At 39.4% G+C, this 12,009-nt stretch overlaps 1 protein-coding gene across 4 annotated transcripts in view; it reads left to right on the forward strand.

Moving 5' to 3' along the window:
- Positions 1–3,616: 3,616 nt before the first annotated feature.
- Positions 3,617–12,009, forward strand: part of LOC6651488 — a 46,370-nt gene continuing 37,977 nt past the window's right edge. For 3 of the 4 annotated variants that reach the window (XM_023180471.2, XM_023180473.2, XM_023180472.2), the window contains exons 1-3: positions 3,617–3,993; positions 4,585–4,685; positions 4,758–10,088. In XM_023180471.2, coding sequence (XP_023036239.1) covers positions 4,680–4,685; positions 4,758–10,088 — 5,337 coding nt within the window. In that variant the 5' untranslated portion in view covers positions 3,617–3,993; positions 4,585–4,679. The remainder of the gene's footprint in view (positions 3,994–4,584; positions 4,686–4,757; positions 10,089–12,009) is intronic. The other variant, XM_047013332.1, reaches the window with a different exon arrangement.

The following is a 12,009-nucleotide window of genomic DNA, read 5'->3' on the forward strand; positions in this document are numbered from 1 at the left end:
TAGCCCTTTAACGTTTCTTTTTGTTCGAATTGTTGTTTAATTAAATGAATATAAGAAAAACAAAGGAAAAGCCCCACCACTACCCTACGTCCAACTCCGACCTTATGGACCGCCTAGTAAAACATGTATATTTGGCATGTTTCTAGTCCCCTTTTAAAAAAATTTTCAAAGCCGGTAGAAATAAATAAGATTTATTAGTCTGTCGAATTTTATTTCGATAGTTAAAAAATTGCGGGAAGTAAACGAGTCTACATACCAAATTTGTTAACTCTTGTTCTTATAGCCTCCGAGATTTAGGTGTTCATACGAACATAAGGACGAGGCTGGATCGACTTGGTTATTGATGCTGACCAAGAATATATATACTTTATGGGATTACATACATTTCGACAAACTGATTAATATTAATAAGAATATTGTACTAACAAATAATATTTTAATGACAATCGCGTCCAAAGTAGCCAAGTTGTTAATAAAAGTCACTGTTTTCAAACAACCTTGCAGTATACACAAGGCTACATGCAGTTCAGTTCTGTTTAGGAACAGCTTGCGCTGATCCAGACGAACAGACATGGCTATATGAACTCGTTTCGTCGTGCTGATCAAGAATATAAATAATTTACATATATGGTCGGAGACGGTTCCTTCTATACGTTGCACACTTCTAATAGTTATCTACGTATTTTTGGTACGGCCAAGGCACACGAAAGCGAATGGGAATCTAACTTAACAGAGCTAGATGAGTTAATGAAATTAATGTAATATAACTTTATAAGTATCCCCATAATCAAAAATTTTTAAAACTCTAGGTTTTTTTTCAATTCTTGTTTTTATACCATACACCCATAGGGTGAAACGGTATATTAAAGTCGCCAAAATGTATGTAACAGGCAGAAGGAAGCATCTCCGACCCCACAAAGTATATATATTCTTGATCAGGATCTGAAAACTGAGTCGATCTAGCCATGTCCGTCTGTCCGTCCGTCCGTCCGTATGAACACCTAGATCTCGGAGACTATAAGAGCTAGAGCCACCAAATTTGGTATGCAGTCTCGTGTAGTATGTACGCTTTTCGAGTTTGTTTCAAATTTTTGCCACGCCCCCTTCCGCCCCCAGAATTTACATAAAACTGTTTTTCTTAAAAAGTATAGCAGATAGAAACATCAAATTTGGTTTAGATACTCGTTTAGTTAGCGCGCAGAAAATAATTGTTCCAACTTTTTGCCACGCCCCCTTCCGCCCCCGGAATTTACATAACTCTGATTTTCTTAAAAACTATGAAAGCTACCGACATTAAATTTGGTATGTAAGTTAGCCTAATAGACGCGCAGATATTGACTATTTAAAAATTTTGCCACGCCCATTTCCGCCCCCGAAAATTAAACAAAACTGATTTTCTCGAAAACTAACAAAGCTAAACTCACCAAATTTAGTATGTATATTGGCTTAGTATGCGCGCAGAATACATATATTTTAATATGTTGCCACGCCCACTTCCGCCTCCATAATTTAGAAAAAACCGATTAGCTCTTGCAATTTTTTGACCATCGCGATCAAATTTGGCAGACTAATAAATCTTATCTATTTCTATCAAACTACCAAATTTGATTGAAATCGGAACATACTAGAAACATACAAAATATACGTATGAACGTATTTTGCTACGCGATCCATAAGGGCAGAATTGGCCGTTGGCTAGTGGCGGCGCTAGAGTGCTTGTGTGTTTGTAGAGTGAGCGAGATAGCATATGGTATGAGGGCATGTTAAAACAATTTAATAGACATACATTTGGTTTTCGAAATTTTAAATATTTGTTTCACCTGGTGTATGGTATACCCAAGTCGGCGAGACGACTTACTTACTTCATTTTTTATACCCTTGCAGAGGGTATTATAAAATTGGTCAGATGTTTGGAACGCACGGAAGGAGATGTTTCCGACCCCATAAAGTATATATATTCTTGATCAGCATGAGAAGCTGAGTCGATATAGCCCTGTCCGTCCGTCCGTATCGGGATGAAAATTTTTTTTGTGGCTTTTTATTACCCGGGTATGAAATTCAGGATCGGACCACTGTATCATATAGCTCTAGAGGAAACACTTTCATAAAAATTGGAGTATCCCCATGAAATTTACTAATGTGATAGTATTGGATATAAAACATCAGATCCCAAATTTTGAATCTGATCGGATAAATAGAACACAAGTTACAGTCGATATAAATCGGTTCAAGCGCTGCCGGCAGCGCTGCTTGCTGCCTACTACGTCATCATTAAAACAACACAGCACATGCATACACACACATACGCAACTCTACCCGAACTGTATGTGTATGCGTGCCGTGCTTTGTTTAGGGAATGATCGAAGAAGAAGAAAAAATTTTAGTAAAAAGATAAATAATTTGAATGTTTTGTTTGTGTATTGATGAATTGAGTTGCAGGGGAAGAAATTTGAAAAAGGAAAAATATTATTGCCAAGGACTGCAAGGGTATATAATCTTCGTCATAGCCAAAGTTAGCTTCTTTGAAATTTTTTTATGTTTTTTAGTTTTTTTTTTCTGTCTTTCAAGTTAAAAACTGTTTTTTGTTTTATTAAAAGTTGTCAGAATGGCCTGATATTAAAAATCTTCTGATCACTTTGTATACAGCATACTCTGCAGAGCAAGAGTAGATCAATTTTATTTAATATTTTTGAGACGCCCCTTCCGCTCTGTTTAAAAATATAGCAATCAAACTTGGCATATTGATTTTATATTATTATTATTATTAAAGTATAGGATATAGTAATAAACCAAGGATGGCCACGTAGTGGCTCTTTTGGCTCCCGTGGCTCTTTACCAGCAGAGGCTGGTCAGAGAAAAAGGTCACTTTTGCGAGTCGACGCACACTTCTTGTGTGCCTCGAGTTTTATGACGGGTCATAAAACGACCTTTTTTGGGTCGAGCGAGCTATCGTCTTTGAACTTGTAGGCAGAGGGACGGCCAAATCCCGAATTTTGCGGGGAGGGAGAAAGAGGAACGCGATCTCGAGCACTCATCAAGAACAACCCTTTTTACAAGCACGGCTTAGACGAAAACTACATCCATACACTAGCCTGGGATTCGAACCTTGATCCTCGTTGTTCAGTTAACTAAATGACTGGGCCACTTAAACAACTCATCTACCGAGGACTGCTGATTTTATATTGTAATGATGTAATTTGTAAGGATAGATCACAAAATTATATTAATTATTATCGGACTGAAAAGCTAAGCTAAGCATATAAATATTTTTTTCGAGGAGGACCATAAGGGCGTAGTTGTCCAGTGACGGCGCTAGAGTGCTCGCCTGCTTTATAAATTTAAAACAGTTCTTTCATTTGGTGCTTGATATATAAAATATGAGTCGGAAATAATTATTTTTTTTTTTTATTAGTATAATAAAGGATACTATAAATTTAGCATAAAAAATAATAGACAATAGTATGTAATTTATTCCAGCTGATTTTCAGAAAGATGACACGAAAAATACTATTTTTTTAATATAAAGCGAAGTTAACAGTGACAATGACAGCTGGTTGTTAAATAACGGTGACAATGGCATTAGCTCTCTCCAGCGGTCGTTCTGTCAGTTTGCTCTTCATTTATATTTTGCGCATGCCTTTTGGCCAGTTATCAAACGTACAAATTATACAATACAAAATACAATTTTTTTCAATCCCTTTGAACGAATTTATGTTCAACATGGACCTTTGAATATAGTACGAACTAGTAAATTCACTTTCATTTCGCACCGCGGGGACGGAAATAAGATTGCAAAACTGTTAAAAAATAGAAATAATTTATTAGAAGCTACGATTTCAAGTTTGCCAAATCAATTCTACTCAAGACAGCCACGCAGGCAGTCAAACGTAAGGACGCAGTTGGTCCAAAGTGGTGTACCAAGTCAACTAGCAACTGAAATACAAAAAATGAATGGCAGTGACCCAAGAAAGACCTCGACAAGTAGCTGCCCAAGTATGTAACTATACTTTACATAAATTTTTATTTTGCGGGGTTTGATTCCCTTAAGGTAGATTATGCATACGTATGTATGTATGTACATATGTACATAAATATGTAGATGTTATTTAAACAGGCACAAATGTACATATGTATGTACGGAAGAGTGTACTTGCATGTATGCATGTGTATAAAAACGTGTAGACTGTGTTGTGTGACTTTGAATCATTTTTCTTAACTTCAGCAATGTTGATCATAAGTGTGGATAATTCAGCTAATTGAAGTAATTTTGAAATATCGTAGCAATACAACGTATGTACATATATATATTATTGTGTGTATGCATATAAGTATGTACAAACATGTATGTGTGTACACACATATATGTAAATGCATTGGGCCAAGGTCTTCTATAAATATAGGTTGTGCTCTTTGCTCAAATATATGTGGTTTTATGTTTATGCTGGTTTATGTTTTTGTTTGTAAATAATTTTAAGATCATTTGGAATAAGATACCCACTGCACTGGCAACTATCTTTAATACTGATTCAAATGTTCATGTTTATTAATCAATTACCCTTTTTTCTACATACAATAATTTTGCAGGTGCTTTAAAATATTCCTTTTTCTGATGTTAAGCAGGCGCTAAAATGACAAAAATCCGGTTTGGCGCAGAAACTACAGGTCTACTAACTTAAAATATGACGGTAAGTTTATTCCGTTTATGTACATTACTATTGCATCTTCGTTAACAATTGTGCTGTTTGTTGTGATTCCAGCATTATGCGCCGCAGGATTACTTCTATAATAACAAAAACGATGCCTTATCTCTGTCGACTGGAACACCAATCGACAACTGCACCATTTATAACAACGCTTATGACGACGAAGCACGGGCACAGAACCAGAACCCGAATCAAAATGTTTCATATGAACACGATGCGTACCAATGGACTAGTAGCGACATTTCAGATGCCTTACTAGATGAGAGAAGCAACAGCCAAAGTGTCGGTTATGATTATGTTTCCGACTACTATGGCAATGAGGAAGACAACACTCAAAATCTTGGTCGGGAGCATGTAGAAACTGGAGACTATTGGGAGGAGAACAAGGCGATAATTAAAACGGGATACAAAGACGAATACGAGTATGGACAAGGGGAATACTGCTCACCAAAGCTGCTACCCACATTTCCTCAAAGTAAGGTCGGATCAGACATTGGGATGCAAGGTACGTACGCAAGGAGATGCAGAGGCCAGCCGTTTGATGCACACGCTGACGGTGTCAAGAGTCGCATGTTGCCGCAGACAGTTCCCTACTCGAATGTCTACACTAACAGCTTCAATGGACATGCTGGTGGTGCACCGTCAACATGCGGCAATGACAGGACGCCAACGATGCCATTGCGGGTCTTGCCTCAATTACGATCACGCTCTGTATTAAATCAGCAAATTTTAGAGATGGATGCCTACAGGCCACATAGCAGTGGTAATTTAGGGAATAGTTTTGCCATGGTGGACACGGTTTCGACGACTGAAGTAGCCACCACTACCCAAAACGACATGTATGATGTCTTTGGCCAAGAGTCGCGACCTTATACCTCTATGTTGCCGCTTAACTACAGCGACTATCACAGTGAATATGGGTACAACGCCGATAACCTTTCCACCTATAGCGACACACCGCCGACAAGCATCGCTCAGCATAAGCAGCAACAGCGCAAGGTCTCCCTAATGATGGCTATGACAACGGCTTCGGTAATAGCGTCTGGAGAAACTCGGGTGGCTGTTCAGAATTCAAAAAATCAGAATCAACCCACGTCAAGTCATCCGGAAGCATACCCTAACCCGTTATACGACTTCTTTGGCAACACAATCGGAGGACCTTCAGCCAGACTGGAGATAGTATTCTGCAGTAGTGCGATGACGACAACCACCCAAGCTTCCACAACCTCCACTACCAATGGGGCGACAGTGTCTCTGACTTCAACAAGAAAATTGCCAAAACGCCTTCCAACACCACGATGCAAAACGGCGGTGAATTCGGTGTCAACTAGTGGCGAAATATCAGGTTTCTCAATAGATCACCCTCAACTGCCTATATCAGCGCAAGCGGAGAAAGCAGTACGCACTAAACAGCTACCGAAGATACCCGTACCACAACATGAAATTCATTCTCATTCAACACTCGGTTCTGACTCAAATACCATGGGTATTGCGAAGGACGTATTGCCATTAAATTCAGTTTTACCATTGCCATCAGCATCCGAGCCAGCACATACATATCGTTCATCGTCAGAGGTAGACACATCCCGTTTTGCAACATCAGTGGCCACAACATCCAAATCATCAAAAAGTGATAGAGAGGTGTACAGTCCTGTCCATTTCTGTCAGGATTTTACCCAATTAGACACTAGAACCAGTAGCCATTTAAACATTAATGATCTAGCTGTTCAGAAATCCGTCACCTCTGCTGAATCATGGCTCCCATCTACAGTACTCTCAGATTCATATTCTTCTTCTAAGCTTTTGGTGGATGCAGATAAGCCCAGCGTAGAAAATACATTGTCGGATAATGATTTATCATCACGCACTTTGCAAACGGTGCCAATTTCCGAAAAACTCTCTTTAACCACCACTTCGATAACGACATCGACGGCGCCAACAACAATATTTCAACCTGAGACATGTACCCTTGACATATCTGAATATCTAAAGCCTTATACATTAGAAAAATTTAGTTTTCCCAGTGATATTCAAAATAATTACATTGCGATCACCACAATCGCACAATCACATCCTTCACAACCAAGCAACGTAACTTTTGAAACATTGCAACCTTCGCCGACATTGGGCTCTGATATGTCATATCCCGAAACTACATGGATGACAAGTGCTGTTAATATCTCCTGCAAGGCGTTTGCTGGTGCTGATGGCTCTAGTCCATCTAATGAGGCACTGAGCCCAACAAAGACTAAGACGAGTGCAACTATTGCCACTTCGTTGAGTCACTCTTCTTCCTCGTATTTGATTAGCAGTCCAAACGATACTCGGTTGCACGATAAATTGGCAATCAAAACAAATAATACCCCAAGCCCCGTCTCCCCCGATTTAGTAGACATGCCATCATGTTGGAGCTACACCCAAAGCGTGTTCACAACCACTGCTTCCGTGCCGCCTCTAATGCCAAGGGTTGTCACCAGCGCAGATTTAACTTTAGTTTCGATGCCATCAGTGTCCGACCCCCCACCAGTTAGCCAAAGCACACCACTAGCTTCACCCACACTCACATATGTTGATTACATGAAAAAGTTTGAACTACCGGAACTGCCACCGATTCTTCAAATTTGTACCCTCGACTCATCTGCAATAGAATCTGTACCTGCTGCGGTTAATTTCGATAATACAGATAAGGCTAATGAAGGGGATAATGCTACACCCCTTGAAACATTTTCGACTCCAATGACTTTCTATAACAAGGAGCCACTTGTCTACTACACTAACAGCAATGCAACAGGCACCACTGCATCTGTTACTGCCAGATTTGAGACTATTTCCACATTGCCAATAACTGAGACTATAGCAGATACTACATTGAAAGACGAAACAGGAACAAAATTAAGTTCGGTAGAGCCCAATGTAGAAATTTTAACAACTAGCTCGATGTCTCCACCATTGTGCCCCAAAGCGTTTGACGATAACTTCTATGATAGTTTCAATGTTGATCTAACAGTGCTAACAGAGTCCATAACGCATGTTGACAGTCATATTAGCCCAACAGAAAAGCCTTCTCATTGTACTGAGATTACAAACAACAGGAGTTACGACAATCAAGAGGATTTCAGTAAGGCAGACTCGTCAAGTGATGCTGATAAGTTGTTGAATTCGAAACAGGGCGGATACTATAAGCCCCCAGAAAAATACCAACCTACGACACAATCCCAGCCCCCAATCCCGAAAGGTTCTTCATCTCCGTTAACTCCACAAAAAGCCAAAACGGTGACATCAGCCGCGTCAAGTGTTCTAGGCGGACTTTCAAAAGGAATAAAAGGTGGTCTTGGCCTTGATGGAGTTTTTAGTGGCAGTTCCTCTACGGAAATGAGTCAACCTCAAGTCAACAATTCGGGGAAGAAAGTTTTTGGTTTTGGCATAGCCTCTAAGTTTGTGCCAAGTGTCGGAGGACTGTTAAACAGCAGCAATAAATTTGTTCCAACCGAACCCGAGAAAGAGACATCTGCTATCGTTGCAACTACAACTTCGGCAATCAGCCACGAAGAAACCGCTTTTTCAAATGTTCAACTCTTGGTGGCTACTACAGCTAGTACAAATCAGACTTCCACGGCACATATAAATTCGAATAATAGCAACGACCTTCCCATTAACTTTGTGACCGAAGTCTGTCCAATAACAAAGACACAAATAAGTAAGGAAGTTGCTTATCACGATAACTATGATGATTTACAATTCGGCAACGACTTGACCAGCGTGGATAACTCCTATGAGTATGACTACACCGGATATTGTGACAATGGTGAAATTATTTACAGCTACGAAGATCCCTACAAAGAAGTTGAAAATAATATAAACGTTGAAATGAACGCTCAGTATATATCTTTGTCTTCCAAACCAATGGGCGAAGCAACTTCCTTACAAAAACCACTTGGATTAAGGTCCAGCGACTTACCGCCTCCCCCCGTTGAGGCGCCGATAACTTCCACATCTACGAATAGTGCTTCATCAGGCAGTGGGGTTAGCACAGCCACAAGTGGCATGTTTGGCTCAATTTTGGGAAAAGCTGCCGCTGCTGTTCAATCGGCTACGCAGGCAGTAAATCAAGGTGCTTCTTCTGTTGCGTTGGCTGTCGCACAGAAAGCAGTATCTAGCTCGGATCAAAAAGTAACAGCACAGTCTCATACTGTAATGGATACACCTGGAATTGAAACTAATAATGGTGGTTACAACCATCCGTTATTAATCCAGGAACCGCTATCAAGTCAGTACCCCAATTTTGGGGATGACTATGAGAACAGGAATGTTCAAGCTTTTGCCAATGACGATAACAATTATTATTCGAACGGCAATCAAAGTCACAGTGGAGTAGAAAATGTTGAAGCTGGACCATCCATTCCACCATCGGGAGTAAGTACAAAACTGCTACCGACGGTGCCGCCGGCGGGATCCACCGGCAAAAAACTGCCCACCATCAATGGCAAATCCGGGTTGCTTATTAAGCAAATGCCTACAGAGATTTTTGACGATGAGTCGGACATCGAAATTGAACTTGATGCTTTGGCCGACCACGATCGCAACTATGGCATCGATGGTGAGCAGGATGATTACTACTTGGACAACCAGCAGACGACACCGTCAATCCGGCCGAATGGTTATTATGAACACGTAGGTGGTGGTTATGATTACCGGGAAGATTATTTTAACGAGGAAGACGAGTACAAGTACCTCGAGCAGCAGAGACAGCAGCAGCAGCAAAGACAGCTAAAAAATACACAACAACAGCAGCACAAAATGTTGCTCTCTCATAATCAGACCTCATTAGACTACATTGATGAAGGACAGGACGAAGACTTTACGTACGATAATTATCAAAGTGAAGAAGACAGCGGCAATTATTTGGATGAGAGCTCAAGCGGGAGTGTGGCTATCGTTGACGGTCGGAAATCGCAAAAGCCGGTACATACGACGAGGGAAACACTTCTAGCTGAAGCAGATACTTCGGCAACCGGTCTGAATACTTTCAAATCTACCGACATCTCTCTGCAGTTGTCTTCAATTCATCAGCAAATCAAAAAGCAGGATAGTATAATTATCGACGAATCAGAGCCAAGGAAAATTGACCCCTGTGAAAATAGACGCTTGAGTGGCTCAGTACCTACGCAGCGGTCCCTTGATCTAAGTCCGCCGGAGGAAGAAGCCAATGACCAATTAGCCGATTTGGCTGACTTAAGCAGAGTGAAGTCGCAAAAGAAACGTGTCTTAGTGCGTGGTGAAACAGAGGAAGTCGTCAGTGGACATATGCAAATTTTGCGAAAAACTGAGATCACAGCTAGACAACGCTGGCATTGGGCCTACAATAAAATAATCATGCAACTAAACGTAAGTACAAAAATTTAAACTAATACAAGTTTTTATACCATGCACCCATAATGTGAAATGCTATATATTAAAGTAGCCAAAATGTCTGTAACAGGCTGAAAGAAGCTTTTTTTGATCAGCATCAACATCCGAACTAGCCGTGTCCGTCTGTCCGTTCGTATGAACACCTAGATCTCGGAGGCTACACTAGATAAGGATAAAAAAAATTTGGTACGCAGACTCGTGTAGTATGTACACTGATCAAGATTGTTTTCAATTTTTGCCACGCCCACTTCCGCCTCCGCAAATTAGATAGAAAACAAAACCCTATACTAGCTACAGGTATCAAATTTGTTATGTATACTCGCTTAGTACTTACGCAGATTTTGGTTGTGTCAAAATTTACCACGCCTAATTCCGCCTTCATAATTTGGACAACCGATTGCCTCCCGCAACTTTTTGGCTATCTTCAATATATCAGACTAATTAGACTGAAAACATCCAAAATATATTTGTAAATGTGGTTTTCTATGCGGCCGAGGCTAGTTGCGGTCTGTTTGTACCTGCAAACACGGTATTGTTTGTTTCACCAAGTGAAAAACAGTTTAAAATGCGTACAAAAAATTGATATGTGCCTAGTGATGGCAAATAAAACATTAATCGATTTTTAATCATTATGCACGACTAATCGAAGAAAAATGAAAAAAAACCATTACCGAACATTTTTCGCAAATGTTGCCTAATAGTACTTTATTCATTAAGTAAAAGTAGTAATGACAAACGTGTAGTGAAGTTTGTTAAGTAGTATGCTCTACATTATCTGAAAAAAAAACGCTTGGTTTGATGGTTAAGCTATTTTTATACTCTTGCAGAGGTAATTGGTCAGATGTCGGTATAAATATTCTTGATCATCATGAGAAGCTTAGTCGATATAGCCATGTCAGTCTATCCGTCCGTCCGTCCGTCCGCCGCCATCTTAAGAGCTATCGGGATGAAACTTGATACTTGATCTACTTATACTAAATCAGGATCGGACCACGACATAATATAGACTACATGTTATAGAAGAAACGTAGATGAAGAAATTGAGGTATCTCTATGAATACTATTATGGTAATTTTGGATATAAAAAATATATAAACTTCGCCACAGCAAAAGTTAGCTTCTTTGATTTTTTTTTTTTTTTAAATAAATGACATTTAACTTGAATGGCACTAGTTTGCACAAAATGTGAACTTTTGAATTGAAGACGTGTCTACACTTACCTGAATTCGGAAAACTCGATGGTGAAATCTGCGAGAAGCTAGTTATTAGGCGCATGATTTAAATATTGCCATATAGCATGTGAACAGTATTGTCCAGACACAAACATGTCACATGAATCGAATTGGCCTTATAGATTGTAACGTTTACATGTTATGTGCGAATCATAATAAACAAATGAGTTTTGAGCCACTTATGAAGTAACCTTATGAAAGAAAAGAAATAAAGCTTAAAAGCTTATTTAAAATAAAACAAACTACAATATATGCAGCGGACCTCTAGTGGTATTTGAAGGCAGTACAAAAAGGTAACCAGGTTGTCTGTGTCTGTGTTTTAAAAACCAAAAATTTTCTATCATCAGCAGACTTTGCTAAATAACTCCAATAGCCAATTTACCTCGAGCCGGCTTAAATGCAAAGTTTGACTAAAATTTCAAAAAGGTCGTATTCTAAGCAAATAACAGCTTGTGTAATTTATTTTTGAAATGTTATCCCTAAAAAAAAACCTTTAGATGATTTAATATATCGTAAAACTCGTACACTAATTTTCATGTCGCTAAAGGGTATGCACAAAAGACGAGTTTTGGAATAGTAAGCTTTTTTTTGCTTTAATACACAACCACGGAAAAATCAAGATGAATTAAGTATCTTGAGTAATTTTTAATAAAGGCGTTTGGTTA

The sequence above is a fragment of the Drosophila willistoni genome, chromosome 3R (genome assembly GCF_018902025.1).
Source record: "Drosophila willistoni isolate 14030-0811.24 chromosome 3R, UCI_dwil_1.1, whole genome shotgun sequence".
Taxonomy (NCBI): domain Eukaryota; kingdom Metazoa; phylum Arthropoda; class Insecta; order Diptera; family Drosophilidae; genus Drosophila; species Drosophila willistoni.